General features: G+C 46.4%; 1 protein-coding gene across 6 annotated transcripts in view; it reads right to left on the bottom strand.

Moving 5' to 3' along the window:
* Positions 1–7,234: 7,234 nt before the first annotated feature.
* UBA7 (ubiquitin like modifier activating enzyme 7) overlaps positions 7,235–22,525 on the bottom strand; it is a 48,609-nt gene continuing 33,318 nt past the window's right edge. For 4 of the 6 annotated variants that reach the window (XM_081184799.1, XM_081184798.1, XM_081184800.1 and 1 more), the window contains 5 exons: positions 20,608–20,694; positions 20,227–20,421; positions 11,015–11,116; positions 10,316–10,416; positions 7,235–8,487 (listed from right to left, as the gene is read on the bottom strand). In XM_081184799.1, coding sequence (XP_081040925.1) covers positions 8,331–8,487; positions 10,316–10,416; positions 11,015–11,116; positions 20,227–20,421; positions 20,608–20,694 — 642 coding nt within the window. In that variant the 3' untranslated portion in view covers positions 7,235–8,330. Of the gene's footprint in view, positions 8,488–10,315; positions 10,417–11,014; positions 11,117–19,408; positions 19,507–20,226; positions 20,422–20,607; positions 20,695–22,525 lie in introns of those variants that run through there. The other 2 variants (XM_081184801.1, XM_081184802.1) reach the window with 2 other exon arrangements.

Raw genomic sequence — 22,525 nt, 5'->3', positions numbered from 1 at the left:
CCAAATAAAAATGGTGAAAGGAATAATCATAGCATGGCAATTAGTGCTCACATAAAAATAGGGACTTCATCTGTAAGGGATGTTCATTAGTTGCAGTTATGAAAGAGCAGAATAACAAACTACAACAAATCCAACCAGTTATTCCAAACCAATATTTGCTGAAGCTTTCAAATTTACCATGTGTCCATACTCAAATGATATTCAAAATACCTAGAACTGATGGACAAATGTGTTTGCTTTATCATTAAACATAATTGATGAAGCTAGGAACAGATAACAGTATGCAAAAATACTGTCTAACCACAGTAACACCTAACAGTGTTGATTAATCCCATCAGCAACATCAAATACCTGTGAAGAATGGATAACAAGGACTACTGAAGACTAATTGCATGTCAGAGCCTTTCTTATGTTTCCAGGTTACATGAAAGCTGCAAGATCCAGTTGTTCCTACCCATCCCTTAAAATAATAGTGAGAATGAGTCAGAAAGCACACGATAACACAAATTACAGGATATCTATCTGGGGAAAGTGTGTATATTCCTGGCACAAAATATCAAGGACAAGGATGAAATATGTCAAAATTAAGAAGCATAGAGAAGTTGTGATAGCATAAACATACAGGAGAATCTGCCTTCAAAACAAAACAAAACCCTGCATATAAGAATTGCTTTGCTGGATCAGACAAGATGTTTCCTTCATCAAGCATTTTGTTACCGACAGAAAATTACCAGATGCCCCGTGAAACCTACAAACAAGTATGGCTATGATAGTTATTCTGCCCATTAGCTTCACTGCCTGGTCCTTGGAGACTGGCTGTGATGCTGTGGGTCCATTTCAACAGCTTTCCCCGATCTGATACCAGCAACATATGGAGGGTATCAGCTTCCCCATCCACTCAATCCCTAAAAACTAAATGAAAAAAAAACACACCACACTGTAAGCCACAGGATATAGCCAGAGTGATTTTCATTGCTTAATTATGCAAATATATCAAGGGAATTTGGATGTTATGCATATTTCATCAGTGTCCTTAATTTGCATGACTCTGCATGCAATTGGTTTGATGAAGTTACGAATTGTTTAACAGAGATTTGAGTAGTCAAACTAAAGCTACTGAAGTTAAGTGGTCCTGTCCCCTGACAAAGGAATGCCCAGCGATTAAATATTGCTGATAGCTGCCCACAGGCTTTTCAGTCTCATCTCTGCAATCATGAGGACTAGAAAGATAACATTTAAAACAGATTAAGAATGCAAGCCCATGCATGCCTACTCAGAAGTAAGTGTATTTAGCGAGGGTAGCCAACGTGGCGTGCTCCAGGATGCTGCCAGACTGCCAGCTCCCATCATCACTGGCCATGCTGGTTGGGAGCAAATGTCATCTGGGCATTGGGCGAAGAAACACTTTCTTTTGCGTTTTCTGAAGTTCACCTTCATTGGTTGGCCCTGATTTCTAGTCTATCCCCTTTCTCCACACCATGCATCATCTCTTTCACATCCCTCCCTTGCTCACATAAAAAAACACCACCTAAATGTTGTGGGCAACTTTTCCTTGCAGGGGAGTTTCTCCACCGCCTCGATCATTTGGGTTGCCTCTTCCTGAACCTTCTATCTTCACAATATCCTTTTTGAGTTGAGGCAGCCGGAACCCAGCGTTCCAAGTGTGGTTGCCCCACAGAGCCTTATGATGGTAGCAATTTTGTGTTTCAGACTCTTAATTGACTAAATCCAAATATATTTGTGCACATGTACCTATCCATGGACTGCAAGAAGATCAAACCTATCCACTCTTAAGGAAATCAGCCCTGAGTGCTCACTGGAAGGACAGATCCTGAAGCTGAGGTGCCAATACTTTGGCCACGTCATGAGAAGAGAAGACTCCCTGGAAAAGACCCTGATGTTGGGAAAGATGGAGGGTACAAGGAGAAGGGGACGACAGAGGACGAGATGGTTGGGCAGTGTTTTCGAAGCTACAAACATGAGGTTGACTAAACTGCGGGAGGCAGTGGAAGACAGGAGTGCCTGGCGTGCTCTGGTCCAAGGGGTCACGAAGAGTCGGACACAACTAAATGACTAAACAACAACACTACCTATCCAGAGAGGTGTTCTTTTTAAAATTGTTTCTTTGCTCTCTTTGGCCATTCGGATGGGCGTCGTGAAATAAGAACGAATGTGAACGCGTAGGCCACAGCAACAGGGCCGGAAACTGTGGGAGGACACATCATAAAAGAAACCCAACAAGCCTTAGCATGTACGCTCAGGGTACAGAAATAGCACTGCATTGTTCTCCTAGTATGATACATCCCTGGTGATAAGAAAAGCTCATGCTTTTGAGACTCCACTTGTCTGTAGACCCCCAGTATCTGGTTGCTGAATGCAGCCTCTTCTCTTTGAACAGAACCTCATTTTCACCCACATGCGACTGAGGGATAAGCGGTAAACCCCCTTCTTTGTCAGTAGCATTGTCCCTCTTAGCACACTTATGTGAATGAGCCCTAAAACAACCCGTTTATGAGCCGTCACCCTGCTCATTTTGCCCGGGAAGTTGCATCACAAGCCAGCGAGAGCGCTCCAAAAACAAACCTTTTTCTAGTCATTACACGCCTCTCCCTTGAATCAGTAGATCTAAAGGATTACAAGAAAACACCGTCTAGTCTGACCTTCAGTGCAACACAAGCCAAGGGGATTTTTCTTCTGTTATTTACAACAGGCAAATGCAGGCTATTGGGTGTAATATATCACTATTTCCTCCCCCTTCATCGAAGCTATTGGGCTTTATAGCCAGGATCTGACCCCTGCACCCATGGAAAAACCAACCTCACACCTTTGTTAGGCTTTTCCCTCAATTGTTAATCACCTACAGTGTTAAAAATAGCACCTTTTCAAAATAGCATACTTGATCAGATTTATTTCCCAGGTCTTCTCTTCTGCCTTTATCTTTTGCATATTTGCACAGATTGCAGATGCTTCACGTCTCTCACTTTTAGGGGGGCTTCCAGGAGCCATCCCTTACTACCGCCTTCCCCAACCTGGTGCCCACTATGATGGGACTATGATAGTGCTGGCTAGGGTGGAGGGGAACTACATTCCAGAACATCTGAAGGGTACCAGCCTAGGGAAATCTGCCTTACTGCAGTTCCTCAAATGTCTTCCTTACATTGTGAACAGTGGAATCATACAGCCAGCTGAACAATACCCAAGGGTGAGAAAATACAGTGTGTTTCTCCAGTGTGGTGTCCAGTTAATACTACTGACAACTGCATTTTCCCTTTTCATGTGAATATGAGCTTAGCATTCAAAAGCTATTTACTGTGGCATATTTTTGTACTTCTGCATGCTTACACACACACACACACACACAGAGAGAGAGAGAGAGAGAGAGAGAGAGAGAGAGAGAGAGAGAGAGAGAGCAGACAATGTTACTGAAGAGTGGTTTCTGAGGTCTGAGCTCATAATGGAAAGTAAAAGGGAAATGTGATCTTCAACCATGTTTATACATACAGTATGTATACATTATGCTGGGTCAGGATGTTGTTTCATCTGACCTGATGTTTCTCATGCTGGTCAGCAGTGACTTTCTCAGAGGGGAATCTTTCCCAGTGTGCGAAGCTTAGATTGCAAGAGCTACTCAGCGGCGAACACTTATTCACACAGCAGCACATTTTATTTTTATTTTTAAATTTGTATACCTCGCTTCTTCTGTAGATATCAGGGCATGTAGTTAAACTAGGGAATTCATTACTGTGAGATGCAGTGATGCCCCAAAATTTATGGAAGCCTGTTGCCAAATATGTGATTTTTATTTCAAACTTTCCCATTAATAAATAATTTAAGCTGCTTTAAAGAATGGCAGAAGGATATTTCTAGATTTTTATGGCAGGGGAAGAAAACAAGAATTAAATATAAGATATTGATTGACACTAGAGAAAGAGGAAGCTTCTCACTGCCAGATTTGCGTTTATATTATGAGGCGGCTTGTTTATGCTGGTTAAAAGATTGGAGAAAGTTGGAGAAAACTGCTAGACTTCGAGGGGTACGGTGTTAAATTTGGTTGGCATGCATGTCTTTGGTAGGGTAAAGCTAGAATACATAAGAATTTTATGAATCATGTAACTAGGAAAAATATTTATCAAGTCTGGGGGGGAAATAAGAATCTGCTAGAAATGAAAACACTTTTATGGCTTTCACCCATTGAAGCAATTGCACTGAAAAATTGAATACGGAAAAAGGATGGGCAACATATAGAGAACTAGTGGACTTTACAGACACAAGTGCAAGCCTGAAGAAGATGGAAGAAGTTGGTAACTGGGTGGCAGACTAGTTGCAATACTGTCAATTGAATGAAATATTTAAAGTTGATAAACAATGTGGTTTTTATAGAAGAGACTTCAGAATTTGAGAAAGAGCTGCTAGATAATAATGAGAAGTAAATTTCTAAAATGTATAAGTTACTATTAGAATGGGAAAGAAAGCATGAAATGGTGAAAACTGCAATGATCAATTGGGCTAGAGATGTGGGCCACACTATAGATTTAGATTTGTGAGAAAAGCTGTGGAAAACAGGATTAAAATTCACAGCCTGCTATGCTCTTAAGGAAAATTATACTTTTTTCGTTTCAAGGTTCTGAAAAGTGAGGTGCACATTAGATTTGATGACACATCAAACTCGAGTAAATACGGTATAATGAATTGAAAAAAATATTTCGGAAGCCCTTCCCAAAGAGGCCAGAGGCCTTCCTGGTGGAATAATAAAGTCTGAGGTACCAAGTAAACAAATAAATTTGTTTATGTATGCCACTACAGCAGCAAGAATCCTATATGCACAAAGATGGAGAGAGGAGATAGTCCTTACAAAGGAGGAGTGGCAGATGAAATTAATGGAATATGCAGAATTAGCAAGCTTAACCAGCAAAATTAGAGGGCACAAAGAGAAAAGTTTTAAAGAGGAATGGAAGGCATTTGTAGACTACCTAAAAAAATTGTAAAAATGTTAGAACTTGAGTCAGTTTGGAGTAAGCTCAGGAGTTATAGTTTATAATGAGAAGAATTTGAATGTTTAAATAGTTAGAAAAAATAGATTATGCAGCAGGAATGGGAAAATTTAGGGAGTCATGGAAGGATGGATGAGAAGTCGATGGAACAGAATGATGTAATGCATCTATTTCTCTTCTTCCGCCTTTCACTTTTTTCTTCTTCAGTTCTGTATTTTGTACTCTTATAAATTCATAAATATATATTTTTAAAAATTAATGGAAGCCAAGACTATTATCATTGGCTACTAGTCATAACAGTTATGTTATACTACATCCAGTATTGGTAACAGTGACTTATCAGTGGCAGAACAGGGGGTCACTTACTTCTGCATCATTCAAAATGCCAATTTGGGCACTGTGAACCACTGATGTACATGCCTGAGAACTGTAGCAACACAATGGTACTGATAGGCCTGGATTCAAATCAAGGTGTCCCTAGTTCAAATCTGGGTTGCTTCCTCCCCCAGAAATGTTGTCACTCAGTGGCAGTGTCTCCTTTGCATCAGAAGGTCTCAGCTTTAATCCCCATCATCTCCAAACTCATTCCATGTCTGAAATCCTGGAGAACCACTTCCGTTCAGCATAGGCAGTGCTTAGCTACATAGAAATCAATGGACTGACTCAGGATAAGGCAGCTTCCTATGCCTCATGGTAGCTGTAGACACCTTTTGGATCTGAGTCATTCACTGTGATCAAGAGAACAGGGAAATTTTGTAGAGGGAGTGGGCAAGGGAGCAGATCCTGATTTTCAAGGGAAGTTCCTGAAGAGCGTTTTGTAATGTGTCTTCTTGAAATGTCCAATCTGCAGGAGAGCTCGGAAAAGAAGATGGAAGAACAGGAGGATACACTGTCCTGTCTCCGCTGCAAAAACAGCTTCTGTAGGTGTAGGGTCACTGTTAAAATCAAAGGAGCTTCATTTCCCCAGCAAGCCTGACTCATTACACTAATGTGTTGCTCAAGGTTTACTGTAAACAGGAGATGCAATCCATCTGAGGGCACACTGCCATAATGATCCCAACTTAACATAAACACCAGGGAGCTATTTCACCGAAATTTGATGTGAACAGAACAAGGCTGCCACCAGTTGCTCAGCTACCCTTATCTGATGGTATCAGTAGTGCCGCTGGAGGAAATATATGTGTGAGACCCTCCCCCTTCTGCTCCTGAAAATCAAACCAAAAGCGTGGAATAGTCAAACATGTTAAGAACAGCTGCACAGTCTTATAAGAATTTATAAAGAGTGATTCTCAGCACTAGCAGTGGCAAACCTAAATGCAAATTCTGTGTAGCACTTAGACTCCCATCTGTGTTATAGGTTTAAAGCAGAATCCTACCACTTTAAACAGATGTGGTTGCCCCCAAAAAGAGTTCTGGGGAATGCAGTTTGTTAAAGATCCCGAGAATCAGTAGGAAACCCTTCTTTCCCTTACAGAACTAAGACTTGTGGAGCGGTTTAATAGTTGACTCTCTTTCCAGGGAACTCTAGGAAGCAGCATAGGCTCTGTTGCTGAGATGTGCCCCTTTCCCTACATGGTTCCTAGCTCCATGCAGAGAAAACGAAATTATCGTTTATAGGCTAATGCCCATAACAGGGGTGGGGAACTTTTTCAGCCTGGGGGCCATCTTCCATCACAGGCAACGTTCCAAGGGCCACATGCCAGTAATGGGTGGGGCCAGATGAAAAAGTGGGCGGAGCAACAGATGTGACTCATACTTTTGTGGCTATATTCCACCCACACAAAAACCAGAGGGTTTTTTCTACCAACACGCAAACATACTACTCCCTGTCTTTCAAGCCAGAAGGCACTGAAGGAGGGTGCAGAGCAGAGATGATGAGAGGTGTATCCCAGGTCTACAGAGTCATTTGATGGCTATACAAGGAACCACATTTGGCTCACCCCCACTCCCTGGGCCTGAGGTTCCCCATCCTGTGTTACAACTTCATTGCTGCTACGCCTTTAATAGTTGTACTGGGAAGAAAATGCTTAATTTCAAAAGGAGAAGCCTCTGGGTTGCACAGTGAGCTCATTCCTATTTAGTCCTCTGCTATGCTCAGACCCCAAGAGCAAGAAAAGGCCTGCAGGCAGACACAGGTTAGTCCCTGGGGAAGATGCTTCTTCACCTTCTTCGTCAGGCAAGGAGTGTGTCTCTGCTTTAAACAGAATTTGGGTTAATCACAGTCAGTGTATATACATTACTCATTCCATATATTACCCACGTTTATTAAATTAATCTGCAACCTGCCCTTCCTTGCAAAGGAGCCCAGGGTGCCAGACAACAAATGGCAAGACAACAAGAACATTTGAAAAAACAATTCCAACATAGAAACAGACTGGGAAAGCTTCCAGCTTAAAACCCTTGCTGGAAGGTCTTCAGCAGGCAGCAAAACAACAACAGAGGCTGCCTCTGCCTAACATCCAAGGGGAGCAAATTCCAAAGAGCAGGTGCCACCACTCTAAAGACCCAATTCCAGGGGTGCCAACTTGAATAAAATATTGGGGGGGCAGGTAGGCCCCATCCTGCATAATCAATTAAATGATGTGGTACATGCACATCATTTGAATGGCAAAGCCCATTAACTTTGGGGAGGGGCTCGGCTCCCTCGAATATTTTATTGGGGGGAGGGCAGAGGGACCTTGGCCGCTAGGAGTTGGCTCCTATGCCCAATTCATACATTGTGAACCTCCAGATAAGAAGGCAGTCACAGGAAGTCTTCACCTGCACAGCGCAGTGATCAGCTGAGTATATAAGGGATGAGACTAGCCAGGGGTCAGCAAACTTTTTCAGCAGGGGGCCGTCCACTGTTCCTCAGACCTGGTGTGGGGCTGGCCTATATTTTGAAGGGGAAAAAAGAACCAATTCCTATGCCCCACAAATAACCTAGTGATGCATTTTATAAATAAAAGGACACATTCTACTCATGTAGAAACATGCTGATTTCCAGACTGTCCATGGGCCAGATTTAGAAGGCGATTGGGCTGGATCCGGCCCCCAGGCCTTAGTTTGCCTACCCATGGACTAGGCGATCTTGCAGATATCCTGGTCCCAAGTTGAATAGGGCTATACACGCCAAGGCCAGCACCTTGAACTTAGTCTGGAAACTAGCTGGGAGGCAGAGGAATTCTCTGAACAGCAGGGTAATGTGTTGGTGGTATCCTGCCCCAGTGAGCAGCCAAGCAGCTGCATTTTGTATCAGCGGCAGCTTCCAGACCATCCTCAAGGGCAGCCCCACATCCAGCAGATTGCAGTTATCCAGTCCAAAGTTTTCCATTGTATTACACATATACACAGTTCCCTTTACTCCACATTGGTTGGATCCCTCGGTCGGAGCCAGACATGAACAGGCGGTAAGACGCTATCGTCCTCTTCACCTTCACAGACTATTTCCAATACCAAGAGCCGGCACTCCTTGGATAGAGCCTCTTTGGTGGCACAGCGAACCAGTTCTGTCAGTCTGAGAAAGTGAAAGCGAAGGGTGAATAGGAGGGCAGATGCAAGAGGGCAGGTAACAGGCAATCTCCTGTCACTTACAGTACTGATGTTTGCCACACATCCTTCACCAGGTGTGCTCAGGTCCTGAAACAACTGCAGAGCCACACCCAAACTACCGTCTCAAATCCAGCAGCTGCAACCATAAGCAGGAACGGCCTCTTCTGGCGAACCAGAGCAGCGCATGGAAACGCCGTTTACCTTCCCACTGGAGCGGTACCTATTTATCTACTTGCACTAGCATGCTTTTGAACTGCTAGGTTGGCAGGAGCAGGGACCGAGCAACGGGAGCTCACCCCATTGCGGGCATTCAAACCGCCGACCTTCTGATCAGCAAGTCCTAGGCTCTGTGGTTTAACCCACAGCGCCACCCGCGTCCCTTATATATATATGTACCAAAGAAGAAAATGCCTTAAGGATGTAAGAAGAGATCCCTACCAGATCAGACTGAAGCCTGATCTGTTCCAGCATCCTGTTTCGCTCAGTAGTTGAGCTGAGACCTCTGGGGACCCCATAATAAGCAGGACATGAAGGCAAGAGCCTGCTGTGTAGCACCCAGAAACTGGCACACCCAGCTTGCCAGTGCTCAGTGCTGCCTCCCTGCCACACTGGCCTTGTTCTTTTCTCCTCTCTGAATACAGCTGGAATAGTGGTTCAGAAGCGGGAGCTAAAATCAACGCAGCTTCTCGAAGGAGGGATGCTAGCACTTCTTTGCCATCTCCCCAGCCTCCTCCTGCACTGCACCCACCCGTACCAGAAAACCAAGCATACTTTTCCTCCCTGCTTAAGAAATGGCAGAGGCAGCCAAAGTGAAACTATCCGTCCTGAGCGAGTCTGCAGCCCAGTTTGTTTTGGGGTGGGAATGGGGAGTTGGAGAAGGCGGGAGAGTGAGTGGGCAGAGAGAAGGATAGCCTGCCAAGGAGTCTAGAAAGATCATAGAGTAAGGGACTCATGTTGCCTCTGGATGTATGTGGACGGCAGAGGCCCAGGAGAGCTTGCGTTTGGGGGGTGGGAAGAGCTTGGTCTGCCCCAGGAAGCAGCGGAGGAGGCACTGACAGCAGGATGTTTACCCAGCGTGGAAGGGACAGGACGCAGAGGCGTTGCAGCTGCTGCAGATACAGTAACCTAGGCTGTTCTGGCAGGGGGCCTGTAGTGGGGGCAGCTATGGCCTAGCTATCCCACACTCCTGAGGGTCCCTCTGCCCTCTTCCAGGTCAGTGGCTTCCCAGCCCCTAGAAAACGGGCAAGCAGGGAGGAAAACAGGCCAAATGCCACTTCCAGCCCCACTGCAGGCAGGAGGAAATGTGGAAGGGCTCACTGAGTGTCTGACTGCTTCTGGGGTGGTGTTAATGTTGCAAAAATGATATTCAGGTATTGCAAATGGGTCACTGATAAGAGTTGTGTTTTGTTTTTTAATAAACCCATGTACTGGATTTTCCTGAGAAAGGGGTACACCTGGATTTAGGGGCAGAGGGGATGAATACAGGCTGGCATTTTGATGTTGAAGGTGTTGTGTGGACTCTGTAAAAAACAAACCCTGCATGCATCAGAAACAGCTACTGGAAGGTTCTCTCTGCCTAAGCCATGCCTTGAGAATACCCGGGGCACTGGCCCCCCTCAGGCTTCATGAGAATCAGGAGCAGAAGGTGGAAACGGGAGGTTTCCCCCAGGCATGCAGTTGGCCACTGTGAAAACAGGATGTTGGATGAGGTGGGTCATGGGCTTAATCCAGCAGTCAAGCTCTTCTTATGTTCCGTTGTGACCCCCAAACTCTGTTTCTTTGGATTCTCCTACCTGCTGGATAGCTGCTGTTCTTTTGCCTTTTCTTCCCTGAAGCCAGCGTACAGAAGAGCTTTCCCATATAGTAGCATCTCCAGCACCAAGGAATGCTCCATCTGTGAAAGTGAGCAGGAGTCAGCACCACACAGAGACAACCAGAACTCTCAACTGAAAGAGCTCCAGGAGCACCAGGTTAAGTACAAGTTGTGAGAGGGTGGCGTTCAACTAGTTATTCTCAAAATAGATCCACTGAAATTAACGAACATGGGTAAGTTAGGTCCATTAATTTCAAAAGGATGACATGGGAGCGCAGTCTTGGGAACCAGCAGAGGATGGGGTGGGACAATCAGGGCAACCAGAAAAAAGAGCAAAGTAGGAGCAGGGAGCAAACTGGATTGGATTATGGCAATGGGGTCTTTGGGACAGAACAGGGGCATCTCACTGATATTGGAGTGAATGAGGGTACCTGGTAAGGGATACCTTTGTGTCTGTTAATGCCGGAAGGTGCAACGTGCCCATTTGAAGTGCTGTGCCCACTGGCCTCTCATGGACCTCAGGATGCCACAGAGGAGAAGACCCACTGCTGCAACCCCAGCATGCATGGTAATGAGGATGGTCATGATGGTAGCAGTGGCATGGGCCATCCCAGCATATGCTGCCTGGGCTCCTGATGGAACCTGCCTATGAAACGTTTTACTTAGTCATCCTCTTCACCTGGAGGTGTTTGCAGAGGTCTCTCAAGGTGATCTCCTTTCCCTCGGCATCGACACCTGGCACCTCAATTCTGTCCCAGCAGCTCCATTCTTTCTGGTGATACTGAGATTAAAGCAAAATCAGTGAAGAGTGTTGTGGCAAGACTAATAATAAGATGAACATGCTTAGTAATGCATAAACTTTGGTGGACTGCAGTCCACTTCACCAGGTGCGTGAGAATAGAGCAGATACCCAAAGAAGGTCAGTTCTAAAATTAAATGGATCACCCAACCCAGCAGGTACCATGTCCCAACACGCTTGCAGCATGAACCAGGTAACCTATGAAGGAGCCATTTCCTGTAGAGCCAAGTGGGTCAAGGCCTTAGATCTAGGGTTGCCATATTTCAACAAGTAAAAATCTGGCCACAAAAGTTGTTGAGCTTCCAACTGCAGCATTCTGGGTATGTCCAGAAAATTCTGGACATATGGCAACCCTTTCAGATCACATATTTTAAAATGTCATGCAGCTAAAACCTTTGTGTGCTGGGCTTACATCCAAGCAGGTTTGCATAGGATTATAGCCTAAAGGCCCATATTGGTAACTACCAATGGCCACAGACTGTTAGTACAAAGTGATTTGAATGACTAGACTTGCTAGGATCTTTTTATTAAACGAAAGCCTTAATACCCTTAACGTCGAAGACACAACTGCTAGATCACAAGCACCATGTCTAATTCAGGCTCCACAGTTCATTTACGATTCAAATATTAAAAAAAAACAGAGCTGTTTGTAGCAAAGGAAACCTTTGCAGCAAAGGATTGTAGCAGCTCATTCTGTTCATCTTATCAGGAAGAAGGTTAAGAGGTGAACTGATTGTAGCGCACCTTCACAGAGGAGAAGTTTTAAGTGCCAAAAGGGCGGTGCTTTAATCTAGCCAAGAGGAACATAAGAACCTCCAATAAAAATAAAAGATAAAACCAGACAAATTCTGATCTGACGCGGCATTTCAAACAGCAAAGGCAACTAACAATTGCAACACCCAATGCCCAGGAAGTGGGTGGGTCGGTGGGTTCTCCAAAGCATGGAGAGCACTGGATTTGGATACGGGAAACCCAGATTCAAATCAGCCATAGAGCTCACTCTTCTTTCAACTTAACCCACCTCATATGGCTGTTGTGAGGCTTAAACATCTGGAGGAAGGACAGAGTAGAATTCTAAGAAGCAAAGCAGCAGAACCCTCACAGGCTCCAAACAAAGACCAGCCCTCTCCTCAAAATATGTTTTAAGTGGAGTCCACTGCAACAGATGTGGCATATAATATGAAAGGGAAGGGATGTGGTTCAGTAGCACAACATCTGTTTTCCGCACAGAAGTTCCCATGTTCAAGATCTCAGAGAGCTGCTGCCTGTCAGTGTAGGCTGCCAGCGGCCAGCATGAGGCATCTTCCCTATGAACCAAAGGAAGTCAACCCTCCTGCACTATGTATAGGAAGTCAGATCTGGATGAAATGGTTCTTTCCTGTCGTGACGGCTCTGAATGCGCTAACTGTCAACAGGCCGAACGGAGGGGACTCTTTAAGGCTGCCTTCTGTCCATTCATGATCTGTGGCTCTCTGTTGCACAAAGACACATTGAGATGGCGCCTTGCCTATGCACAATTGTCCTTTTCTTCAGAACAAGGCCCAGGATGTTGTGGAACCTCTTAGCCCCCTGCACTGTTGACCCTGCCTGCCTGTTTTGGCCCTGGGCAAGGAGAAGGAGAGAGAGAGGAGGAGGAGGACAAGAAGCAGCCAGTCCTCTTCACAAGGAGCCCTTTGGGGCTAGTTAGCGGTTCATAGCAGGAAGTGCCCTGACCAGAGAGAACTTAGTGGGGTCAGACTGTCGCACAAAGGGATACTGTCCTGGACTAACTCACTGGCCATCAGGGGAGGAGAAAGGCTGGCCTGGACTGTAGCATTCACCTCAGTCTCCAAAGCAAATCTGTTTTTTTGTCAAAAACGACAGAAATATATATAGAGACACATGGACATGTATACCACCCTAAATCTGGGGACAGAAGCAGCTGCCAGAGGTACCACCAGACCCCTGCCCAACACTCTCACAAGCCTATAAAAGTGAAACAACACTTCCCTCTGTTCCTGCACACGACACTGTGCCCCCAATTGCCCTATACATTTAAAGCAGTGTCATACCACTTTAAATAGCCATGGCTTCCCCTAAGGAATCCTGGGAACTGTGTTTTGTTACTGGTGCTGAGAGTCGTTAGGAGACCCATGTTCTTCCTCGCAGAGCTACATTTCCCCAAGTTCCCCAGAAAGAGGGATTGTTTGTTAATCCGCTCTGGGAATGGTAGCTGTATGAGGGGGACAGGGCTCTCTTAACAACTCTCAGAACACTTAACAAAGTTCAGCTCCCAGGATTCTTCAGGGAGGGGCATGACGGTTAAAAGTGGTATTATACTGCTTTAAATGAATAGTGCAAATGGGGCCCGTGGCCCCAGAGCACTGCCTTCTGTTCCGCCTGCTTCTCAACAGGATGGAGACAGAGCTCCTCTGCCAGCCAGAGAAGTACAGGGCTACTGTTCTTTCATGCTAAGCTTCAGGGCACAGGCCTCCACACCACTAGGTCTCATCAAAGCCATGGATTGTAGGAGGGAACTTTTTTTTCTCACAGAGATACTCACCAGGGACTCTGTACTTGAGTAGGCTGTACAGCCATGTCCTCTTGCGCTAGTCTCCACCCCAAAGTATACTACTAACCCCTTTTCAGATTACAGGTAGGCAGCCGTGTTGGTCTGCCGTAGTCAAAACAAAATAAAAAAATCCTTCCACTAGCACCTTAGAGACCAAATAAGTTTGTTATTGGTATATTCCTTCCAGTAGCAACTTGGAGACCAACTAAGTTTGTTATTGGTTGGTCTCTAAGGTGATACTGGAAGGAATCCCTTTTCAGATGTTCTGTCCACATGTAGACTGTGGAATGAATGGGGGAAGGGATTGCACTTTCTGCCCTTCCTCCTCCACAGGCCCAGCAGGCTGAGATTCCAGCATTGCAAGGGGTTGGACTAGAAGACCCTTGGTGTCCCTTCCAACTCTACAATTCTATGATTTCATATCTGAAGGGGGTTTCTGTATGTGTACAGCTGCATGTACACATGTTCTTGCATGGGAGCAAGAACCCTGATCAGATAGAGGAGCCAAACAGCTGTTTGCAAGAAGCCCTTTCAGTTCTTCTGATGAATACAAGCAGATCGATAGGTCTGGGCGGGCTAGCAAGGCCAGCATGGTTGATCCCACACCCAGCCCATGCTTTCAGAGGGAAGGTCTGATCACAGTCACCCTTTGCTTGGGATCTGGGGTCTTGTCCTTTGCTCTGTTGAGATGCTGTTTCTAACCAACTCAGCTGGAGGGCCAAACATTCTCTCCCAGCTTATTTCAAATTTACACTGAGGTTTTGTAGATTTCATGGAAAGGAGGGGTGGATGCAGAACAATGGAAAACAGAAGCACCATACAGTACTCTCTCATGCTTCCTGCAAGCCCTGGGAAGTGCTGCTGGTATTCTGAAGAACGGAAAGCAAATTACAAAAAGGAACAGAACAGAAGCAGGAAGGAGGAACTCATGTTTTCAGCTGGCTGGTGCAGCAAGATGGACAGAAGCTCAGCTGTAGTGTGGTAGCAGCTATGCATTGGTGCCCTGCAAGTTGCCCTTCCTATTGTTTTAGACACCGGCTGAAAACTTTATTTCAGCAAGACTATCCAAACACATCATTCAGTTATGTTCTTTTAAAAATGTTTTGCTGGTTGCAATCTGTGTTTTATTGATAATTATCTTATTATGTACACCTGCCTGGAGATATTATTCCAAATGAGTGGCCATTTTTTCTAAAAGCATTAATAAGAGTGTGTATGAAAAAGCCAAATCCCTGTAAACGAGAGAGGATATGCTTTGGTTTGAAACATGCAAAGTCTCGCTCCTGACCATACCTTCTTCTTTTTTTTTAAGAATATGAATGGGAGGAGGAAGGCTAGAGTTGGAAATGAAAGTTGCCTCCCCGCAAAAAAAATCATGGCCATTTGGGACCATATGGTCCATCCCATTTGCTCTTCTATGTTGTTGCCAACCCAGAGGGCAGATTCCCATCCTTCCAAAAGAACCATATGTTTGGGCTTGGCCTTTCACACTGACAGGGGACTCATTAGCACCTCTTGCTCAGCTCTTCACCTTCCAGCACCTTAATGCTGCTTCCACAGCAACGCAGAACCTAAGATATTCTGGGTGTGTCCCCCCCCCCCAAACCAGCCAGCTTCATGCCAGAAAGCACCAGCCTGCAGAGACCGGGGCAACAGGAGTCGGGTTCTGTTCTAAGCAATGCGTCCCCCAGCTGGCTGGATGTCCCGATGCAAAGAAAACCTCCCTTTGCCTGATTTTTTTTCCTTTGCTCATGCCTGCCTTACAGTGCCCTGCAAACTTATTATTCCCACACCCACCCGCCAAAAAAATACTTTAAAAAATCGGCTCAGGCACTAAGGAGCGAAGGTCCAATGAATCTTATTGGGGGGGGGGGTTAGGCGTGAATCCTTTGGCGCCAGGGTAAGAGTTCCCTTCCCCCAGTCGCCAGCCCTTGCTAAGTAATGACTCCCATATGCTGCTTAATCAGTTCCACACGTTCCTGGACCCGGCACCGCTCTCGATTCCCTTTTGCAAATCAGCCCCGTTCCTCATCTGGAGCTGCTCCCTTCCTCCTGATGCTGCGCTCTATTCACTCCATCGGCTCCCCTCCTCTCCTGGTTCCCCACCCACCCAGCTCCGAGGGGAAGCAATTTCAGATTCGCTGCTTTCAGGAATGGATTCATGATTTCACTTCGGGGGGGGGGGGCAAACTCACTCCTGAAAGTGGAAGCAAACTGTCCTTTGCCCCAAGTGGTCCTACGACTGCAAACCCAACCACTGCTGCTCTGGTTTCTTTTTCCTTCCCCCTTTTTCCGAAGGCGGTTCTATCTATAGCACCACCAGAATGCCCTCCATTCCCAGAGGGCTGACATGGGCAAACTGGGCACGGTGCCACTTCGCTGCAGCCAAGCCTTTTCCTCTTAAAGACTTTAGGGGAGAGGGAGAGAGAGCTCACACACTGCACAGCTGCTCCAAGATTCAAAAACTCTCTCTCACACACAAAAAATCATTTCCCACCCCCGCGTCACAAGGGAAGCTTTGAAGTTCCTGCTTATATAGGGACCCTTCTGCGGAGCTGGGCTGTTAAGAAATTTGAGATGTCCTTTAAAAAAAAATAATCACAGGACGTTTGGGGCCTGCGTGCGCGCTCAGCAAGCCCTCGGGCCGTGCAGCGTGATCTGAACTGGGAGCGATGGAGGGGGGGGGAGGAACAGAGGCGCCGAGAGCCGAAGCCGTGGAAATCAGTGGCGATAGAAGAGCCGGCCTCCCCCCCCCATCCCGTCTTTCCTGCCCGCCCCTCCACCCCGCTCCGGTCCCACCAATCTGGTTCCAATCTGCGCTTCCTGTGTAGCAGGAAGCCCCAGCCTCGCACTCCATAAACTCAAGACAAAAAGGCTTCTATTCAAACAGACGCTCTTAATTTAGCTTCTTGCTCTCCCGCCCTCCTCACCGAGTCCACAACTCCCCCCCCCCCATCCAAGCATCCAAGCTCTGGTTTCTCTCTCCAGAAAAGGGAGGGTTTGGGGGGGTTTTTTGCAAGGAAGCCAAGGCTGGCCCAAGCACCAACAAATTTGGAGGAATGTGAAGTCTTGGGGCTGCCACAAAAAGGGGGGAAAGCACCCCCAAAGTCTACGTCTGTGTACGCGTGTGTGTTTGCATACATGTGTGCAGGCTCATGCATGCACATGTACACACATATGCATCCACATCTATACAATGAATGGCAGAATGCCTTACGAAGAGGCAGCTAGCTAGAAGCCATCGTATTGGACTGTTAATGGCACTGCTGGTAAGGCAACCCTATAGAATAAGCGAGGGCCGGCTTAGGGCATTGCCCAATGTGCCGTAATTCCAACTCTGAGCTAAGCAGGTCTGGGGAGTGGATGGGAGGCTGCCCAGGAATCTTACAAATGCAACCCTGAGCTCATTGGAGGAAGGGCAGGATACACAAGTAATAAACAAACATCCGCTTATGTCTTGCTATGTCCTTTCCTGGAAAAGGCTCAACACTGACAGTAGTAAAGCAAGATACAGTGATCCAGTCAGCACAAAATAGCTCAGCACAAATGTATGGTCTATAGATGAGATTGTGACCTCTGCTTCTAATCTGATCCTGCTACTGCTAAACCACGACTTAGCGTACTGTCCAAACCCAAGCCCATGTTTCGTCGAGCTCCAGATAAAGCACGACCTGTAACCAAGTTTTGTCCTTGGCTTAACACGCCATGGTTTGTCTGGAGGAAATAAACCATGAATCCAGGTTTTGATTAAACCCTAAGCTGCTCACATCAGCATAGCAGCAGCAGGAGCAGAAGTGTAACAAAGCAGCTGCAATATCTAGGAGCCTACCCCATTTACGCTAAGCCATGGTTTGGCTTAACATTACATGGAAACTGAAGCCAGTGAATTGCATCCAAAGATATGTAAGATGTTACAAACGTGAACAGATGAACATGAATTGCACTTCCTAATTGTCAGCATGTATGTCTGCTCTCTGTTTCCTTGGCTAGTCACCCTGTTGTCAGAAGATGCACCCCCCCACCCCACCCCATATATATGTGTGTGTGTGTGTGTGTGTGTGTATGAAATTTTATAAACCACTTAATAAAAAAATCTTAGTGATGCATATTTAAACAGTAAAATAATTATCAATAATATGGAGTTAAGATCAGAATTTTAAAAAAGATTAGGCATAACTTAATTATATGTCAAAATAGGCTCGCTGAAATAATTTTTTAAAGCAAGAGTCTAAAAGTACAATGAAGGCGCCTGACTGAAGTTAAATGCTAAGGAGTTCCAAAACTTCACAGAAGCCGAACACGTATTAAATGGCACTTGTAAAAGTGTGTGTTCCGTTGATAGAAGCTGCCAAGTAGGTACATATGGGGCAAGGATGTCTCAATTAAATTGGTCCGAAGCTGTTAAGAGCTTTATATACTACTAGTAAAACCATGACCTTGGCTCAGTAGCAAATTGGCGGCAAGTGAAGATCTTTAGGAAGAAGTATAATACATTGGCACTCCTGTCAGCAATTGTGTTGCAGCACTGACAATTGCACTTTATGGGCCAAATACAGGGGAAGCCCCACAAAGAGTGCAGTGAAGCAAGCCAGTCTTGAAGTTACCAGTGCCTAGACTACTGTGGCCACGTTACCCAGGTCTAGGAGCATTTGCAGCTGCCACTCCAGACTGCATGCTTACTCCTTTCTCATCCTGGGAAACTCACCAATTTCTTGGACACGTGAACCAGGGTCTTGCCAGGATTCAAGATCTGTTTGTTTTCCCTTGTCCAGCTCACCACTACATCTTTGACAGTAATGCCAAACCTACCATAATTATTCGCACACAACAACTTGTCTATCGACTGAAGGCAATACGGCTGGGGAAATTCTATCGCCTTATGCTGCTCTCAAGATGTCCACCAAGTATCTACTGCATGCCTGCAAGGCACAAGGGGAACAAATGTTCACTGCCTTGCATGAGGGCCCATTCTGGATTCACTGGGCCTGCTGGCTATACCTCCAAGAAACACCTCTCAGTCAAAGCGGTTCAGAACACCCAGTGGATGCACAGATGCCTGTGCGGAAAGGTCAAGAACCAGCATCTGGGGCTGAGGCTAAAGGAAAGGGGTGTTGAGTTAGGCCAGGGCAAGAAGAGCCAGAGATCTAGCTTGGCACCAGCTGTGTGTGTCAGATGCAGGTTAAAGACCATTTCCTGTGTCTGACAGCTCACAGGCAGCCCCGTCTGTGCCTCTCCTTCCACACTGCTGCTAGCCTGATACACACGCCAGGCACCGGCTTCTGAAACTAGATCTCCTTTGCCTTCTGCCTGCCAGAAGGGGCTCAGGAAAGGCAGGGTCAGCAGCTGAGTGGGAACAGCCGTCCTCCCCCACACATCGGCTCCTGGCAAGCTGCTCAGTACCCAGCACCCAGACAGGAGAGATGGAGTAGGAAGTCTCCCCCTCAACACAGTCTGGGAGTTGCTGACATCCCTACGGGGCAGCCACTCTAGCACCACCTCCAGCTGACGAGGCTTGCACAAGTTCTGACTGCGTGGTCCACTTCCAGGGATAAGGTATAGCTGGGCACTCTGGGAACGGACGGCAGTCAGGCCTGAAAGCATCACAGCACCACCATCACTGTGGTGCTCAAGGGCTACAGTGGTTGTCTCACTGCTGCTGTAATGTCTTAAGGGGAACTTGGTCAGGAGAGGTTTGCAGGCTGGACGTGCAAATCTTTCCATACCTGTTTGGCTTTGGTCATCACGGCAGCAGCGTAAGAACTAAAGGCATGAGGTGCTGTACATCTGTCTTGAAACGTCCAAAGCTGCTCTTAAGTGCACTCTGCAGCACAGGACAAGAGCAAGCCATTGCTGTTTCATTTAGATTTTTAAGAGCTGGAGGGGGGAGGGAATTAAGGAGATACCTGTCTGGATCAATGCCTGTGCCCACACAGAAGTGCTCCTAGGTACAGAGCCTCTAATCCAGCTATATGGGATACTGCACTAGCCTTGGGGAAGGCAGATTCTTGTTCCTGAATGACTTACTCTCCACACTGCAGCACTCCATGTTCTCACTTCTAGAGACTTGGGAACCTCCAAGTCTGTCCCTTGCCAGCCACGGCCCTCTTCCCACCGCACGTCCTTCACCAACCCTACCTCACACTCTCCTCAAGCAATCTTGCTTAGCTAGGATGTGTCCTTGAACTCCAATAATGCTTTTTACTTGCCTGGATGGAGGACAGGGAGGTGTGTGTATATTGTACAAAGTGAAAATGTACATCTGTTGGTCGTCCTCTTTTTGCCTCTGGTTCCACCCACCTCTGGCATGTGGCCCCCAGGTGACAGTCCAGAAGAGAACATGGCCCTTGAGTTGAAAAAGGTCTTCTGCCTCTGATCTACAACCTCAGCAGAGTTAGCTCTAAGTGTAAAGAACAGCAGCCCATCTAAATGCGCATAGTGTTTCTCTCCTTCCCGCTCTCCCTGCCAGTCTGCTAGGAAAAGCAGGCCCTACTGAGCTTCTTTCTACCTTCAAAGCATGATGAGCCCAGAGCCCAGGCCTCACCTTGTATATTGGTTGAGACGAGAGAGGCTGGAAGCGATTGAGCAGGGGCTCCGAGAGCTGCAGGAAGCTGTTGCGATAGGAGCTCAGTCGCCTGTGTCGCCACACCAGCTTGTAAAGCTCCAAGCACACTAGACCAGCTACAGCTGTTGTGGTTGTGGCAATGGCAGGCACGATCCTCCGCACGATCTTCATCGCCTGTGGAAATCAAACTGGGCCTTCAGCATGAAGACAGTGAATGGGAAAACGTACCAGAGGTTACTGGAGGGAGGGATGCTGCTAGGCCAGAGACAGACACATGAATGCGTCCTGCCCCACTTTATTTCCTGAAGCTGGCAGGCGACTGGGGAAAATGACTCCCAAAGCCCCGCCTCCTTTCCTCACCTGGAGCTTATCAGCCGGAGGGATGCCATAGTTCTCAGCTCGCAGATTGGCTGCTGTCACAACGAAGTTCAAGTGAATGTCGTTCCCCTGAGGGCCCAACAAATTGCAGAATCAATCGAGGCCAGAGAAGGGTGGCAAGGAAAGAGGGAAAAAGAGAAGGGATCTTAGTGGGATGAGGATGAGAACAAAGGGTGTGCAAGGTCTACAAAGGGTGGCAAGGAAACTTAACAGAGGTTACAGCCAGGGTTTGTGTGCATGGTGTGATTTTTTTTAACCATAGAAGGGGTGGGGAATCTGGTTCTCTGATGTTGCTAGACCACAGCTCTCACTATGACCTGGAATTGGAGTCCAACAATGTCTGAAGAGCCAAAGGCCTAGAGTCTAGGAGGCAGAGCTTCAGTTCCCTGCAAAACTCTTTGCATTTTCCCATGAATAGCAGGAGCAGAATAAAATGTGCTAATCACAAGCAACTATACACAAATTTGCTGCACAGGCACAGAATCTGACTAAGTAACCATCTGAGTAGCCATGGTACAACATAAGCTTCCCCCAGTGTATGAGGCAGACCACACTACAGGGCAGAGGCCATCCTTAGCAGACAGAAGGCCCTTGGCATCTGCTGCCAAAATCAGATTGCAGGGGAGATGATAGAGAGCTTCTACCAGTTTTGGCAAGCAGCACTGGGTCAGCAAAACAAATAATCTGATGAGGCAGCTTCCTAGTCCTTACGTACTATGATTGGAGAAAGCCTTGTTTATAGAAATAATATGAAAGTGACAAAAACACACAGTTCCTGGCTGAAGGACTCCACTGCCTGGCTTGATAACCAACTGCCATTTTCTACTCAAGGAACAGACTCTTCTGATCCTTCTTGGCTCGTTTGTTCTGCACTCAGAAAAGAACACAGCCTGTAGGAGGGTGGGTCATGCGCTGCAAACCACAAACAGGGCTGGGTATAAGGCTGTGTACGCATTAGCATTTTAAAACATGTCTAGGTTGTCCTTTTTCTCACTTTGGATTGAAGCTGGTTGTGGAGGAAACACATCAAAACAGCATTTCATAAGAAATTACAAGATAGATGCAGGATAGATGCTTATGTTGTGTGTACACCGCTTCCCAAAAGAGTGGTGGGATGGTGCTGGATGTGAACAGAAGTGCATACACAGCCTAAGAGAGTAGTAGGCTAGGTACTACGCAGATTGCGGGAGGGATACTGACCCTAGGCTCATCCCAACCCATTCCTGGCACTCTGGCACCTCCAAAAGCTGGACACAAGAACTGCAGCTTACAGCAACTGTCAAATTCAGGGACATCTTTGGCTGTGCCAACACCCACCTTTCACCTCTGTTTACAACCAGTGTGCTCTCACCACTGGTTTGGGAAGTGCTGTACATACAACATTAGCCACAATCTGTATCTATCCTGTTGTTTCTTATGAAATACAGCATTTTGATGCATTTTTGTCCAGACCAGTTTCTATCCAGAGAAAAAAGTACAACCTAGCTGCTTTTTAAACTGGTAAAGTGTACACAACCTTGGGAGTTTTAAATATCCACTCAAACCCTTCCCAGTGGAATCAGTGGGACTTGGGTACTTAGTTCTACTGGACCAGTAAAGGCAGAAATGAAATTCATACATTCAAGAAACCTGTGGCAGGCAGTGCATATGTAAATCCTGAATCTCAATCTACACAAAATACAACTTTAAACTTCAGGCACAAACCTCCCCCACCCCTCAAAAACCCTTAAAAGGTCAAAGCAACAAAACATTCCATACAAACCAGATTTTTTTTATTAGGGCTGTTTGACAGCAGCTTTCAACTTAACCTCCAATATATGGAAAATATTCTACCTTAACTGAAATCTGGGCCCCAATCCTGGCAGCTGATGATATATTGGGATATAATCCCCACAAACTC

The sequence above is a fragment of the Podarcis bocagei genome, assembly GCF_964188305.1.
Source record: "Podarcis bocagei genome assembly, chromosome: 2".
Classification (NCBI taxonomy): Eukaryota; Metazoa; Chordata; class Lepidosauria; order Squamata; family Lacertidae; genus Podarcis; species Podarcis bocagei.
The sequence above is the reverse complement of the archived record's forward strand: the minus strand, read 5'-3'. Positions and strand labels throughout refer to the sequence as shown.